The sequence below is a fragment of the Callorhinus ursinus genome, unplaced genomic scaffold, assembly GCF_003265705.2.
Source record: "Callorhinus ursinus isolate GAN/ISIS: 27379988/994484 unplaced genomic scaffold, GSC_fseal_2.0 scaffold12, whole genome shotgun sequence".
NCBI classification, from domain to species: domain Eukaryota; kingdom Metazoa; phylum Chordata; class Mammalia; order Carnivora; family Otariidae; genus Callorhinus; species Callorhinus ursinus.
Genome location: NW_027397074.1, coordinates 3,835,103 through 3,852,431, shown reverse-complemented (window position 1 = coordinate 3,852,431; position 17,329 = coordinate 3,835,103). Strand labels below are relative to the sequence as shown.

Genomic DNA, 17,329 nt, shown 5'->3' with positions numbered 1-17,329 from the left:
CCCATCATTTTCAACTTCCAACCCCAGGTATATGAAAAGTAGCAGTTCGTGGATTTATGTTTGAGAACCACTGGTTTAAAGGTCAAGTTAGAATAGGAAAAGAGACCACTTAGAAAATTACTCTGGCAGCCCAGGTGTGAGATAATAAAATGTAGACAGTAGAATCTGGAAGATTTGTTTAAATCCTATTAATTAGATTTGATACATACTGTTTTTAGATAGGGAAATAAGAGAGCACTCAAGATCTTTAGTCTGAAAGAAATGATTCAAAATAGTGATTGAAGGAATACTTAATTAATCTTGAGACTAGAATGAAGAATGAGAGAATAAAATTATTGCCAACTTTGTTTCCAGTCAAGAATTATGCCCTTACCTGGTGGGATACTTATTTAAAGGCTGAATAAGCAAGAATGAACCAGCCTAACAGTCTGTATAGGTTGACTAAAAGATAAATGCAGGTTTTTTTGTTGTTTTTGTTTGGCTTTTTATTACAGTAGACTCCAACACTACTTTTGGAAGCTTATTTTTTATTTTTTGCTTTGGGCAGGTAGAGTTTACCAGTGAAATAAGTATTTTCTTTTAGCCAGTGATTTTTGAACTATTCTCCAGGAAGCCATTGGCTTTTCATGGAACTTAACTGGTACGTGGGAGGATGTATAGGCAGGAACATTCCCCTGCTACCCTCTTTAACCGCAGACAGCAAATATGAGGTACAAATGCCTACTGTACCTATTCACAGATATTACTGATCACTTGAGGCCTTGTCCCATTGTATCTGGCTGTGGCCTCCTTAACATAGTACTTCAGGTTGACATTAGCAGTCTTTGGGGAAAGCATAGGAGATTCAAGCTATTTTTCATCCTGGAATCAAAATACATGCTTAGATTTCACTGTAAAATTTCATTCGTAAGAAAGTTTCTGTCAATACTCAAAGGTTTGAAGGCCATAATTTTAATGTCATTTTATAAAAATTAAATTTTAAATTTTGAACTAATGTAGATTTACATGCGTTTGTAAGAAATACTACAGAGAGGGAAGCCTGGGTGGTTTAGTCAGTTGAGTGTCTGCCTTTGGCTCAGGTCATGATCCCAGAGTCCCAGGATCAAGCCCTGCATCAGCTCCCTGCTCAGTGGGGAGTCTGCTTCTCCCTCTGTCCGCCCCCCCCCACTTGTGCTCATTCACTCTTTCCCTCTCTCTCTTACATAAATAAAATCTTTTTTAAAAAATAGAAACTGTTTTTCCTTTACCCAGTTTCCCTCAATGGTAACATCTTGTAAAACTGTAGTACAGTTTCACAACCAGAATATTGACATTGATACAGTCTATCCACTTTGTTCAGATTTCCCCAATTTTATGCGTGTGTGCATGGGCGTGTGTGTCTGTGTTTAGGTCTCTGCATTTTTATCACATATGTAGGTTCCTGTATCCACTACCACAGTTAAGATATAAGAGCAGTTCCATCTCTACAGGAATCCCTGGTGTTTCCCTCTTAAAACCGCACTGATCTGTTCTCTGTTTCTGTAATTTGTCATTCAAGACTTATGTAAATGGAATTATAGGGTATGTGATCTTTTTGGGATTGGCTTTTTTATTTCACTCAACATAATTTCTTTGATATTCATCCAAGTTGTTGCATGTATCAGTAGTTCCTTTATATTGCTAAGTAGTGTTCCATTTAGTGTCATTTTCCCATTTGATAGGTACCACATTGGACATGCAGCCTCAGACATTTCCTTTTAAATCTGGAGAACATGTTTCTCATTTTCGTTTGTTAACCTCCCTGATTCTTTTTTCTCCTAGTATCTCAATCACCAACTCCATGAGGACTACTGGGAGCACAGTTTAAAAATTACTAATGTAGATAGCATTTTTTTTTTTAACAGAAGGAAATTGTATCCTTAAAGTATGTGGTATTATGTTTTACAGGTATGATGCTTCACATATGTGATGCTTTACATTGAAGTATGTGGTATTACATAAAAGTAAGCTTTTAAGGAATTTGGGAAGATGTGATTATTCTTAAGTTTGAAGATTTTTTTTCTTCGCTTGTACTGTGAGCAGTAAATTCTAAGATACGTAGTTGTGGGCCATATGGCAAGTAGAAAGTGGCAGTAGATAACTTTTAGCAGGAAATAGCTTTTGTTAGTGATTTTCTCAGGTATGAGTAAAGCCTAAACTCATTCTAAGAGCAGTTTTGTGTGTATAGGAAACAAATTGTATGTTTATACCCAGGGACTCCAGTCTAACCTATCAACTCTTATCTGAATTGCTCTTTTATTTTATTTTTTTAAGATTTTATTTATTTATTTGAAAGAGAGCATGAGCAGGGAGAGGGAGAAGCAGACTCCCTGCTGAGCAAGGAGCCTGATGTGGGACTCGATCCAAGGACCCTGGGTTCATGACCTGAGCCAAAGGCAGACACTTAACTGACTGACCACCCAGGTGCCCCTGAATTGCTACTTTAAAAGGCCACATTTTACAACTCTAGTTTAGCGATCTCCAGCTCTTTGGGAGATGACAAATACTACTCAAAAATAGTAGCGTGGTGCATTAAAAAAACTGATAGTATTGAAATTATCTTAACTTGTAGGTGCTTTGGGGTGGGGACAGAGGAATGTACCCGTACTTCAGCTGGTTACAGAACTGGTATTTAGAAGTTTTCCAAAAACCCTAGTAGAAAGAATGGTCCCCCAATATATAATGCCAGACAGATAGTTCACTAATTGTATTCATACATGTATTTTTTAAAATTAATGTACTTCATCTTTTAGAGCAAGTTTAGGTTCACTTCAAAACTGAGAGGAAAGTATAGATTTCCCACATGCCTCCCGACCCCAAGTACAACCTTTCTCATCATCAGTGTTCCTCATTATTATGGTATATTTGTTACATTCGATGAACCAGCATTGAAACATCGTTATCAACCAAAGTGTATAGTTTACATTATGGCTCACTCTTTGTCTTCATGTATTTTTTTTTAAAAGGTTGTTCTTCTTAAGACTTTAATACCTTTTTTTAAAGTTTGTTTATTTTGTTAGGAACCTCTTACACCCAACGTGGGGCTCAAACCCACGAACCTGAGATCACGGATCACATGCACTTCTTACTGAGCCAGCCAGGCACCCTGGTCAGAAATTCTTATGAGACTGACGCGCTACCTACTGTGCTAATGAGGCATCTAGGTCAGAAATTCTTAATAGTTTACTTGACTTTTACAAATACAATAGTTGAGAATTGTTTTCCAGTACTCATTCTTAAGGACTTTTACTAAATATTTAATTCCCAGAAATTTTATCTGATCCACTGAGTGCCACACACCATCTTTGAAACAATTCAGAAATGTGTTCTATGATTATTCCTATTTACAGATGAGGAGCTAAGGCTTCAAGAGAGTAAATAACTATTATTAGTAAGTGGCAGAATGTGAAAGCTGAAGCATCGCTACTTTGACATTGAGTTTAGGAGTAACGGAATTGTACTCAATATGATACAATGAAACCCTGTGACACTTTTACAGAACCAGAAAATACACTTTTTGAACATTGAATTTTGTATATAGGTTTCCATTTTTCAAGTAGGTCCACCAACATTAACCCTGACACAAGAATACAGATTTTATTTGCTGCAGAAGTATTATAATGTAGGTTGGTGAAATTGTTTCTAGGAACCAAGTGGGTGTTTTTTTTTTTTTAAGATTTTATTTATTTGACAGAGACACGGTGAGAGAGGGAACACAAGCAGGGGGACTGGGAGAGGGAGAAGCAGGCTTCCTGCCGAGCAGGGAACCAGATGTGGGGCTCGATCCCAGGACTCTGGGATCATGACCTGAGCTGAAGGCAGACGCTTAACAACTGAGCCACCCGGGTGCCCCCAAAGTGGGTGTTAAAGGGGATTCAGGTTAAAATTTAACCAGTTAGATAGGTGGTCTTTGCTTAACAAATAGTTTTGTATAAGAAATTGAATTATACTTGTACAAATTAGTAATCTCAAATTTGAAGCACATGTTTGTTCCTGCAAATAATAGAGAATTTGAATATCCTTTGATGATGTCCTTTGCACCATCCCCGAAATATTTTAAATCCGAATTTTAGACTTTGAGCCCATGCGTCTCCACTTCTGTAGTGTTTTAATGCATTGTTGTGGAATGCATGTAAGTTCATTAAATAGATCAGGTTTGGAGGAGGAGCAAGGTGGGTTTCATTACTGTTCTTTCATTGTGCTAGAATAAATGCAGTCCAGATGTCTTGGAGTGTGATGCTTATGTATTTATTTAATTTCTCCTCTTTCTGAGAGAAGCATTTGTCAATTTTTTCCTCTTAACTGTAAACACCAGTCATCTAGCAAATTTTAATTTCAGGCAAACTAATGTGTAGGTTCTGGAATCGGACTGCTAGCATTTCAATCTTGATTCTGCTATTTATTGGTATAGAACTTTAGACAAGTTTAATCTCTACCTTGTCTGTAAAATGGGGATAATAAATGTACCTACATCATAGGCTTGTGAGGATGCATTACATCCTCACATAGGCATTACCATAGGCTTGTGAGGATGCTTACCATGTAAGCACTCATTATTAGTTATTGCTGTTAGAACTTTTGGTGAGATTTGAGTATCAGGTAAGTGCTTGTAGAGCACTGTCTGATGGTAATATTAACCCAGTTGGAGAAATGAATTTTCTGTTGTCAAAGTTATTTTTTGTTGCTTTTTTGGAATCTGATATTTATTGTTTCGATTATCAGGAATAATCTGTTAATATATTTGTGATTATACGGCTTAAACTGTAAGATCATCAACCTAACCTACCTCCATTTATAGTTCAAGCCCAGAGTAGTGAATGACTTGTCCAAAGTTTCATAGGTTAATAACTTGGTAATAGATCTTGATCAACCAGTATTTTTATTTTATTATTATGTATTAGTTAACTGCTACAGAGAAAAGAAGTCTTAAATTCATAGTGAGGGCAGTGTAATTTCTAATTTATAAGAAAATCTTATGTATGTGGTCCCTCATAATTTTCTTTATTTCATTTTCAATAGTAATTTAGTCAAAAACTCACCAGCTTATTAGTGATACAATTCCAAAACATAAACACTGATTTTAGTATTTTTTGAGCTCTGCATAAGGTCCCTAGGAAGGACAGAAAGATAATAATACACGACTCTTCAAAGAGATTGTTAGCTTGGGCACTTTTATTTAAAATTTTAGAAAAAAAATTTCTGCATATTTTCATCCTTCTGCTTTTTGGGTACAATATTCATCTTTTCAGTGGTATTTTTTTGTTTTCTGAACATGGTCTTAAAAAGCAGCCTCAGCCTTCCAGTTTGATTGTTTTATAATTGCTTTTCCTAGTTTTTTTATCTTGTTTTTTCCTACTTTAGGGTTTTGGTTTTGGTATTGTTGCCTTTGCTTGGCTAAATCTGTATTTAATATTGTATTTTCCCAGTTTCTCTTCAGTTTGATTTGGTATTTAGCTTTAATTGTTGCCTTTACTGTGTATACTGTGTTGCCTTTACTTCATTTGTATAAAGAAGTAAAGAATAAATTTATTTTTTTAAGAATTAGCTTCTTTCTTTGTGTGAGTGCCTTTGGTTTTAGGTGCCATATTAGACAGAAGTACCTATAATTCTGTGCCATTTAAAAACAGCTCAATACTCCTGTGTTCACTTGGTTTCTAGGTCTATTCTGGATAGCAGGTTTTGTGAAGACATTTATTCTTTCTTGGACCTCAGATTTACCAGACATCTCATGGTATTTCCTTTTATATTATTTCTTTAATGGCTGCCATTTATTCTCAATGTTAATTTTGTGTATATTTTACTTGACAGTTGGAAAACCAGTTTCTTGATTCGCATATAAGATGGGAAAGCTTTGTGGTAATTGTTTGGATTGTGTTGAATTGTTGAATTTCCTCTAGTTGTGCCTGTTTATAAGCTCACACCTTTTCTGCTTACTACATTGACTTTCCCTTTCTTCTTATTTTTAAAGACGATTTGACCCTAATGAATTTATGATTTTATTAAGTATCAACTACATTTTTAAACAGTGTGAGTTTTCTGGCTCTAGAGTTTTTGATATTAATGAATATAGTGAAATATTTGCCATTTTATGGTCTCAATAGATAGGACCTGTTGCCTTCTGATCTTTTGTCAATTAATTACTGAGATCTTCCCTGTTGAATCAAATTCAGTCTGTGGTTCTGTTTCAGATGCGATGATGTGTCTGTCCTGGGGATGAGTGTCTTGTTTTTAGAGTGATGCATTTGTGGAGAAGGTGTCATGTAGTTGCTGTTATAGCACTTAATTGTAGAGGTTGACAACTCATTTGGCTAATGAGGCCAGGGCTGCAGTTTCATCTTAGGTGTGCTAATTCATTCACCCATCCCTTAGAGAGTGCCTGTTACGCTCCAGGCACTTGTGCAGGGTTTGAGAGCAGGCAGTAATCACACAAACACAAGCTATTGTCTGAAATAGGCTCATGGCAAGCTCTTCACTGCTATTTAAAAATAGTTCAAATGTCGTGTTTATTGAGGATTGTATATTTTATAAAAATGGAGCACACTATTGAATACATACTCAAGTAGATTCTTTTAGGTTGGAAATACTACTCAGTTACCTAAAAGAATACATAACAATTTGATTTCTGCTTTCTAGTTTCTGCCTCTGGTTAAAACAAAAAAAATGGCACTACTAAATATTTTACAACATACACCTAAAATATAAGACTTCTTATGAGTCTAATGTAAAGATAAGCTGAGCTGGAGAAAACTTCTACCAAGTTGATTCTACTACAATAAGGATGAGAATTTTTTTTTTTTAAGTTTTAATTGTTATCTGTTGTTAGGTCCATGTCTTTAGCATTTTAAAGAAATACACAATAATGTACCATTTGAATAGAACAAACTTCCAGTTTTGTATTGTTTGCCTTTTGTTAATTAGAAATTTTATAGCTTTATGTGGGTTGATAAATATCGCTTTTATGAAGTAACTAGTATGGTCAGGGGTGCAGAAAAAAGGTAGGGCAGCTTTTCCTTTTTCTCACTCTGCTTAATTACTTTTAGAGGATGACTTTCATTTGACGGAACAAACTGTAAAAACATGGCAAGTTGAAAACTGTTATTACTTTAGTTTCAAAAACTATTTGGAAGAGTCACTTTAAATGAAGTCTAGAGAGCTTTTCCATGAAAGAAGAGCAACTCTTCTTATGTGACTGCTACATATTGATTGCTACAAATGTGCAGTGCTGTGTACAAAAATGCTTTACGTTCATTATTTCATTTTCTTCACAGAAACCCTAGGAAGATAAATTCCCATTTTATAAACAAGGAACCTGAGGCTTAGGTTAAATAACTTGACTAGCTCACACATCTCGTGAGCATTAGAGATGGGTCCAGTGCTTCTATTTTTAACCTTTAGATGCAAAAGCCTATTACCATATATTTTTATTATAATATCTTATAATCTAGTAGGTCTCCCCCAGTTACACATGGTTTAAAAATAGAGGCTAGTTTTCTTGGAGAATTCAAACCACTGTTACCACTTTATTTCCCTGTTTTGGTATTTGCTCCAATAAGGTGTGAGCTCAGAATCTGCATTATCTGTGAAATAGGAATTAACCTGAATTAGGTATTCTCGAGGTTACTTGTAAAAATTAAAAATACAAGAATTGCTATTTGAAGAAACCTTGCTCTTCAGTAGTTCAGATATAACATGGCAAAAACAATTTTGACTGTTGCTCTTTTCCTGTTTATAGGATTATCTCTCTGTTTTGTTCCTGAGTTGTACTATTTTATTACGAAAAGACTTTGAGTAGATATTTCACAAAGAGTACCATGTGCAAGTGTTATACAGTGAATTAGATTAGAAGTATTGATGTTGAAACAGAATATATTTTGTTACTTGGTAAATTTGTTTAAAAAATGGTTGAAGTGTATTAGTTTTCTTTACTAATTGCCTGTATCAGGGAATTAGTTCTAGGGAGTTGATACTAACGGAAGAAATCAGAAACTCCCTCAGTAGACCTGTATTTACGTAGTATAAAAAATGACAACCACTTTATTTATTTATTTAATTTTTTTTGACAATCACTTTAAAGCAGTGGATTTTATTACAAATTAAATAGCTTTCCTTTTATACATATATAAGCAGTAGAGTGGAATTGGTCAAATCCTGGTTTTATTTCTTGAACAGCCTTGGTTAAGTTATTTAATCTTTCTTGCTTTTGTGATCCTCATTGGTAAAAGATCCCTATCTCAGAGCTATAAGAATTAAATAGATCCATCTAAAAAGTTAATATGATGCTTAGTCCATAGTAAGTACTCAATATTTGTTCGTTTAGATCACTTTCTGAAGCAGGAAGACTTGTTTTAGATACTAGTACTGTAAGAAATTCCATTTTGTCTTTCAAAACGAGTTAATATTTGTTGGTTCCTCACTAAGCAGTGCACCTTAGTTAATCTTTCTTTTGGTATTTTAAATTCATTCCCAAAGGGAGATTTTGATTCAGGAACTTCTTTCAATCACAGTCCCATAGCTTAATTCAAAAAGAACCTAAATAGAGAATCCCTCCCGGAGCAAATTCCAATTTATATAGCTGTTTTACTTACTGTTGTTATAGTATGACTGTGTTAGGAATGAAGATGATTTTTAACTTTCTGTTCCTTTTCTTTTAAACAGGGTTTGTGGATGCACTTAGATGTTTGCAATGAGCACTGTGGCTGGCATGCCCCAGTGTTTTGGATACCAATGCATAGGACTCCATAGTAATCGAATTTACCAGAGGCGAACGTCATGAGCATAGTGATCCCTTTGGGGGTTGATACAGCGGAAACATCATACTTGGAAATGGCTGCAGGCTCAGAGTAAGTATTTAAATTAAAAGTATTTTGGATAGGAAAAGCAAAATATTTTATACAGTTATTTTAGCACAACCAAGCAGTGCTTGATTTGCATTTATATTTTTTCTCATTTTAGATTCTTGTTGAAAACAAAATATCAGAAGGTTAAAGGCAAAAATTCCCTTAAGTTACTTTTTGAAACAGCTCTTGAGCCAAAATGCTGTATCTTTTTCTAATTCTTTTTGTCTTTTCCATCTGCTTATTGTCAACCTCAAGAGTCAAGATAATAGGGGTGCCTGGGTGGCTCAGTCAATTTGGCATCCAGCTCCTGATCTCAGCTCAGGTCTTGGTCTCAGGGTTGTGGGTCCAAGATAATATTGATTACTGTTTTTTTTTAAATTGTAAGATTTGTCATGTTTATATTGGAAAAGTAATTTGGTTTTAAATTTGAATATTTAAAAATATTGTAAGATCCGTTTAAACATGGAATATGTTTTTTTTTTTTTTTAAGTTGAGTTGAAAAAATTCAAGCCATTTTTAAATAAGAGAAAGGGATTATTTTCTGCCGGATGATTATTTTGATAACCTTTGCTTTTATGAGAGCCGTTTCTGATGGATTCAATGAAAGGTTCTTACCTTGCCTCTAGACTATTTGGTCTAGACAGTTGTGCATATAGATTTCATTATATTTTGTTTTTGAATGACCAGCCACTTTAACACTAGGTTATTGGCTGTGAGGATTAATTGTTTTTGAAATTGCAAGGGATTCAAGTAGCAGTGTTTGAAGGATAGAAAGATGTATATGTTTGTTCTCTTTTTCAATAAATAGATACATTGTGTCTAATGGGACTCTAATTGACCAGAAAGCTGATCTTGATAGGATTTAAGTTTGAAAAAGGAAATTTATTTATTTTAGGGCCTCTAAAACTGATATATGGAGAGGATAAAAATGCTATTTATTCTCCTCTTGCTGTCATTTCAAGTGGTCTTACGTGTTTCACCACTTCTGTTTGTGCCATTGGGAAAAACCCAGAGATGCTCTCTAATGTTTCAATAATATATTATAGTCTATTTAACTATATGATTGTTGTAATACAGTTTTTGAAAGCCATTATGTTTTTTGCACTATGTATAAATTATTTTTGTGGTAAAATAATAGATTCCTCACAAGGCACTCTGTGACAGTTACTTGCCAGTATTCTGCCCAAATAGGGATACTGCTGCAAGGAAAGATCCTGGAAGCAGTGCTTGGGAGACAAAGGCTTCTGAGTCTAAAGTACTGGTTTTTCTTAGTATGAAGTATCTGGTGGATGCAAATCTGTATCTGATAATAGTTACAGGCATTTATTGGTAAAGATTCTTTGCTTCCTAAATAGAATCACCTTTACAGTTCTTTTTTTTTAATTGTTTTTATTTTATTTTTTTTAAAGATTTTTATTTATTTACTTGAGAGAAAGAGAGAGAGAGAGACAGCACGAGAGGGAAGAGGGTCAGAGGGAGAAGCAGACTCCCTGCCGAGCAGGGAGCCCCATGCGGGACTCGATCCTGGGACTCCCGGATCATGACCTGAGCTGAAGGCAGTCGCTTAACCAACTGAGGCACCCAGGCGCCCTCTTTTTTTTTTTTTTAAGTCTTTTAAGCAATTAATACAAGATGTAATTTCTGAAATTTATATACTGGATAGGAATTTGTCTAGTATACGGTATGAGATACATCTGTGCTTCATTGGCATTTCCAGTATTTGCACTTGAAAGTAATTCACAGGCTGAAGACATTATTATACAGTTAAAAGGGAATGAGTAATTTAGTGAAAGAGGGCAGTGTAGGGGATAGCTTCCTATTTTTTTATTAAATGTATTTATTAGAGTACTTACAGGATAAGTATGATTTATATTATGGAGTCAAATCTTTTTGGGTACAGATATGACCATTTTTATTATGGGAAAACTATCAATTTGTAAGTAATTACAGAATGACTATCTTTCTGTTTTAGGAAATTATTTTTTTTTCTATTCCACATACAGGTATATGTCGCTTGGGCATAGCTTCCCCCACTCAGTGGACACAGAAAGTGTAGCTGGTTCCAATATTTATTATGGGACAACCATCAGAATTTTTGTGGTTTAATTTTCAAGCTTTTATTTTTTTATTTTTTTATTTTTTAAAGATTTTATTTATTTATTCATGAGAGAGAGAGACAGAGGCAGAGGGAGAAGCAGGCTCCCCGCTGAGCAGGGAGCCCGATGCGGCACTCGATCCCAGGACCCTGGGAACATGACCTGAGCCGAAGGCAGACGCTTAACCATCTGAGCCACCCAGGCGCCCTAATTTTCAAGCTTTTAAATTCCCTTTTTTTTACATAAAACCTGGAAGCTTAAAAAGACCCTTAAATAATACTTTCCCTGCTTCCCACAGAAACGAAGCTTTTAGAGTTGTTTTTATAAGAAATTTTGATGTAATTAATACGATACTTTCTTTTTATTTCAAATACATAATCAAAAGTTGTGTAAGATGCAGGATGCTGGGGGAAGGGTACATGGGACTTCCCTCTCTATTTTTTTGTTTACCTTCCTGTGAAGCTACATAATTATTTCAAACTAAAATGTTTTTAAGAGAATTACATTTTATTGTATTCATGTGGCTATATAATAATAATTATACATAAGTTTTTAAAAAAAGATTGTACTGCTAAAATACAATACAGTCTATCACTAATAAACTATTTTAAAATTTAGATACTCAGTGATTGTTTATTGAGTGTTAGTACACTAGAACCATATTTACACTACCTTCTAAGGCTATGAAAGAGAATTTATTGGATTACTTGTTCATCTAGTCTATCTGTAGCATTTTATAGACAGGAAATTGAAGTTGAATGTCTAGTTTAGGATCTGTGAAGAATGGGGGTTTGCTAAGCTCTAGTCCATTATTTCCATACTTGGTAATATTTGCTGTTGAATTATTGTGTCTCTAAAATAAAACTCATTATTCTCACCAAGTCCAGCTTCTCTTTATTACATATTTGTGCTCTTCTCATCACTAAGTTCCAAAAAACCTTAGGTTTGTTTTGCCTTTCCTTCAAAGTTAGGGATCTTGTATTTTACTTTCTGGTCCCTATTACCTTGCCAAGAGTTGGCTCTCTCCCTAAATGTTTGAACTAAAAAGAATAATTTTAAAATATTTTATGAATAACTGACCAGTGAAGATTGATAGACTGTTCTAGCTACTTTAATAAGAAGAATAAAATTTTAAAAACAATTTTGTTTCATTAGCCTAAGTATTTTTTAAAGGAGTTATAAACATTCCATAGTCAAATGTAATTGAAGATGTTTTATTTAAAAATTACTTTTTACTATACATAGCATTGATAAAAACTAGTACCTAGATCTTGATAAATAGAATTGGAGTTGAAGCCAAATGCTACAGGGGAGAGACTCTTAAGATACCTTAAAAATTGCTTGTTAACGACTTAGATTTTAGCAATAAGTTTTTACCTGCATTGTGTTTGTCCTTAGATTTGGAAAATACCCATCACAACGTACAGGCTAACATAATGACTAACTGATTTTCTCACTAGTGCCTGGCATGATCCTGGGTACAGTAAAAATGGAAAGTAATAATATCTTTAAGGGGAAAATTGAGCTAAGTGTAAATACAGTTTTTAAAAACTTGATTAGCGAAATGACCATAACTGGAATAATCAGGAGATTGCCTTTTTAAAAAATTTTCTTATTGTTATGTTAATCACCATACATGACATCATTAGTTTTTGATGTAGTGTTCCATGGTTCATTGTTTGTGCATAACACCCAGTGTGCCACACAGAACGTGCCCTCTTTAATACCCATCACCAGGCTAACCCATCCCCCGACCCCCCTCCCCTCTAGAACCGTCAGTTTGTTTTTCAGAGTCCATAGTCTCTCATGGTTCGTCTCCCTCTCCGATTTACTCCCCTTCATTCTTCCCTTCCTGCTATCTTCTTCTATTTTTTTTTCTTAACATATATTGCACTATTTGTTTCAGAGGTACAGATCTGTGATTCAACAGTCTTGCACAATTCACAGCGCTCACCATAGCACATACCCTCCCCAATGTCTATCACCCAGCCACCCCATCCCTCCCCGCCCCTCCCACCACTCCAGCAACCCTCAGTTTGTTTCCTGAGATTAAGAATTCCTCATATCAGTGAGGTCATGTGATACATGTCTTTCTCTGATTGACTTATTTCACTCAGCATAACACCAGGAGATTGCCTTTCTTATCAGGAAGTTCCATCTGTAAAATTTTTTTATTAACTATGTCTATAAATGTAGGCTAATACTGGAAGTAGATTTCTTGCTTCTAGCATAATATCATAGGATAAGACTAGTAATCCAAGAGAAAGCACGTTTTGGATCATCACTTATAAGCATTAACTGTGTGGAAAGTGTTTTACTAGAGGCTTAGGTTACAAAGGTAAAGTATAAATTTTACCCCTCCTCTTAAGGAAAGTGTAAGCAGTTGGGAAGTCAGAACTCTAGATCAGAGCTGTCCAATAAGAAGTACACAGAGTCATGTGTACTTTTAAATTTTCTAGTGTCCATATTAAAAAGGTTTTTAAAAAAGGTGAAATTAGTTATGTATTTTATTTAACTGAGTATGTCGAGAGTATTATCATTTTAACATATAATCAGTATAAAAAATATGAATGAGATATTTCATGTCTTTTTCTCCACACTAAAAATATTTAAAATCTGGTATGTATTTTATACTTTAAGCACCTCTTAATTCAACCTAGCCACATTTCAAGTGCTCAGTATGTCTAGTGGCTACTATATTGGATAAAGAAATTCTAGATAACAAAGTGGTGGAACCTCAGAGAAGAAAACAGTGAAGCCTAGGCTATAGGCTAGTTATAAAAGTTGTAAAAGTGAGATCTAAGAATCTTTCTTTCTGAATAAGAAAGATAAAGATATAGCTATGAGGTAGGTACTGTTATTCTTAATTTATAGGTAAGGAAACTGAAGTCATAGCAGAAAAGTGGCAGAGGCAGAACTTACTAATGTGTTCATTTTAGGCCTTTTTCTGTACTATAGCTCCTTTACTAATACTACAAAGAATGATTTATATAACTGTTTTCACATGTGGTTCAGGTATATAGTAGCTTCAGTTCTAGCAGTAGTAAATTCAGTGTAATAAATGACTGAATATAACAAAGGTATTCTCAGGTCTTTGCTCAAGGATAAGGGATGTAAAAGAAAAACCTAGACTCCATTATCATTAGACAGGAAAGTTGAGCCAGAATTCAGCTATTTAGTAGAATTGTATGTTTTTTATCCTAATAGATAGAACTTACCTCCTCTGTTTCTTTTTACCTCTTCTACCCTCTGGTATTCCAACTATCTGAATTCCCAAATTGGTTAAATAAAAAGATGGGAAACCCTTCTGGAGCTGGAAAGTGGGAAGATGTATAAATGAGGAATGTTACATTTCTTCTTTCCTAGCCTTTTTAAAAAAGAAAAGCCAAACTACTTTTCTCTGTCAGCGACTGGGAATAAGATTGCTAACATTGTATTCTTTTTAATATTACTGTAACTATCTTGGTACCATTAGAAATCATTAAAATGAGCTTTTATATAATTATGTGTACTTTTAGATGAGGTGGACAGATTACTAAACGTGACATGTATAAGTTAGAGATGAATTATTTTGGAGGAGGGCTCCTTGTGCTATACCTGGCAACATAGTAAATTCTCATTTAACTAACAGTGCTAAAAGGAGATATCTAGGTTTTCAGTTTTGTTCTGCCACTAACATCCTAGTGAGCCTTTAAACATGACAGCTAATTATTATAGACTTTGGTTATTTTAATTTGAAAAAGAGGGCTTGGATTGAGGTATTAATGGGACTCTTTTTGACTTAAAATTTTTGAGATTCAGGACATTTTTACCTGTATTTTGCTATAGCATTGGATATTAAGTTATTTCAGTGTCACTAGAGCCACCTGCTGACAGAGCTCGTTACTTGCTGAAGTGTTTGTGTAATTGAGGATGCTAACGTGTTTTGTGTCTAATGAATGTTTTTAGTAGCATTTTACTTGTTCATTTTCGCTGACACTTAACATTTTCACTTATGATTTCTTTACATATAATCCACTATCAGGAAACTAATACTTTCTGTTGCTCTTAAAGTAAGTGTTGATTTGCTTATCCTAATTTGGAAGTGCTTTCACTTAAATGTGGTTTTATTTTAATATTTAAAAGCCTGTTTTACAGTACTGTGCTAGCATTGTTTAGAACTGTTCTTAGAATGATGTTGAATTCCTCATTTATTTCATACTTAATCATAAACAATTTTTCTAATTTTTTTCACTTGTGATACTGAATACAAAGCTCAGTACATTAATGCAACTGTCTGTAACACAGTGTATTACAATATCTCCTAATCATTCCAGCCAAAAGGCAATTATTAGTCCCATTTTGCAAAAGAAATGCAACTGAAGGAGATTAACAAACTTCACTAAGGCCACATAATCAGTAAAAAGTAAAGTTAGGTTTGACCCAGGGTTGCTTGGCCACTTGGTCGTAAGAGCCAGGTTTTATTAATAGATGAGTTAAATGAAGTAAAATGCCACATGAAATAAACTGAGGACAGTTGTCACGCCAAACCTCTCCATTTTAAAAAGTTTCTTGGTATGTTACTGTAATGTGTGTAATTTTCATGTATCTTTAAAAAATAATAGGTTATAACAAGGATAAAAAGAAATTGATAAGCTTTGATCACAGATCTGAAGGAGAGCATATGAGAACTCACGGAGATCTTTTATACCTATTACTGTAGCAATTAGGGAGTCAGTCTATCCATGTGCCATTACTGATACCCAAGTGTGTGTTAATTGAATATTTTAACATTAAAAGGAAAATTAGAGGTTTTACCTAAAACACTGATATAAACTCATTAAAATCAAACTATATTTTGAAGGTTTATACAGGGAAGAAACTAAATTTTTGTTGAGGAAGAAGGAAATCATAAAACTCCAATTTCTGAAGAATCACAGCTTATTTAAGGCATATTTGGCAAATGATACCAAGTTAGGTAAGGCTTTAAAAACATAAGGAAGGCTGCTAGAGAATTAATGGGAACTTCTTGTTGATAATGTAATTGACAGATTAAGAGATTACTAAGAGTTGTGTTTTAGTAATAAAATATTTGAAAGTCTTATTTCCACATTGTCATTGAAAGTAACTAAATACCACATGACTTTTTTACAGTGGTTAATGTGCCCAGTGTTCTGTACGTAATAAAAAATTAATGTAGGTAAATCACCAAGGTGGGTTGGTTCCATACTTAAGAATTGAAGGAACTCATTTGTAGAAGTTATTAGTTGTAATAGCAAGTTGCACATTTTATTGTCCCTTCCTTAAATAAAAAAGTTACTGATTTGGACTGTGGGCACCATTTGCTCATGAAGATTACTTTGAAACTAGACACGGTATTAAGTGTTTTTCAGTGAAGCAAAGAACAGCAAAGGTAGGGGTGCCTGGGTGGCTGAGTCATTAGGAGCCTGCTTTCGGCCCAGGTCATGATCCTGGGGTCCTGGGATTGAGCCCCACATCGGGCTCCCTGCTTGGCGGGAAGCCTGCATCTCCCTCTCCCCCTGCTTGTGTTCCCTCTCTCGCTGTCTCTCTGTGTCAAATAAATAAATAAAATCTTAAAAAAAAAAAACAACCAGCAAAGGTAACTTATTTTTAAGTGGGGTTGGGGAAGGAGTCTTGGAGAGGTAGCACTTTTTACGTGCTCTGATTAGGATCAGGGCTTTTTCTGAACCTACTGAATCTGGGAGAATTATGTACAGATTACTCAACCTCCATTTGAAGCCCTCAGCTTTATTTTGAAATGCCGCTACTCTCTGATCACATTGTTACCTTCCTTGGTGGAGAAACAAACCATTAGTGGCTCTGTACAGTTTTTCAGAACAAAGATCATATTCCTCAGCTAGATACCCAGGGCACTTTTTGAACTTGTACTTGGTTGACTTATCTGCCCTCCTCTCTGGGCTCTTCTCCATACCTTTAACTCTATCTGCTCTGAATTTTAGCAGTTATTTTCTCTCTTCCCCTGGCCCCCAACCACCCCCCTTGCTCAGCAGGGAGTCTGTTTGTCTCTGCGGGGGGGCCCCCCCCATGATCTGTCTCTCTCTCTCTTTCTCCTTTTTTCTCTCAAACACACAAATAAATAATCTTTTAAAAATCCAGTGTTTTATTAGTTTCAGGTGTACAATATAATGATTCAGCAATTTTGTACATTACTCAGTGCTCATCACAATAGTGTAGTCTTAATCTCCTTTATTTCACCCATCCACCTCCTCTCTGGCAACCTCCAGTTTATTCTTTGTATTTAAGAATTTGTTTTTGTTTTTCTCTTTTTTCTTTGTTCATCTGTTTCTTAAATTCCACATGAGTGAAATCATATGGTATTTGTCTTTCTCTGTCTTGACTTACTTCACTTAGCATTAT

General features: G+C 34.8%; 1 protein-coding gene across 2 annotated transcripts in view; it reads left to right on the top strand.

Moving 5' to 3' along the window:
* KMT2E (lysine methyltransferase 2E (inactive)) overlaps window positions 1-17,329 on the top strand; it is a 90,667-nt gene that overhangs the window by 15,093 nt on the left and 58,245 nt on the right. The window contains exons 2-3 of one of the 2 annotated variants that reach the window (XM_025872741.2): window positions 5,677-5,749; window positions 8,674-8,858. In XM_025872741.2, coding sequence (XP_025728526.1) covers window positions 8,788-8,858 — 71 coding nt within the window. In that variant the 5' untranslated portion in view covers window positions 5,677-5,749; window positions 8,674-8,787. The remainder of the gene's footprint in view (window positions 1-5,676; window positions 5,750-8,673; window positions 8,859-17,329) is intronic. The other variant, XM_025872742.2, reaches the window with a different exon arrangement.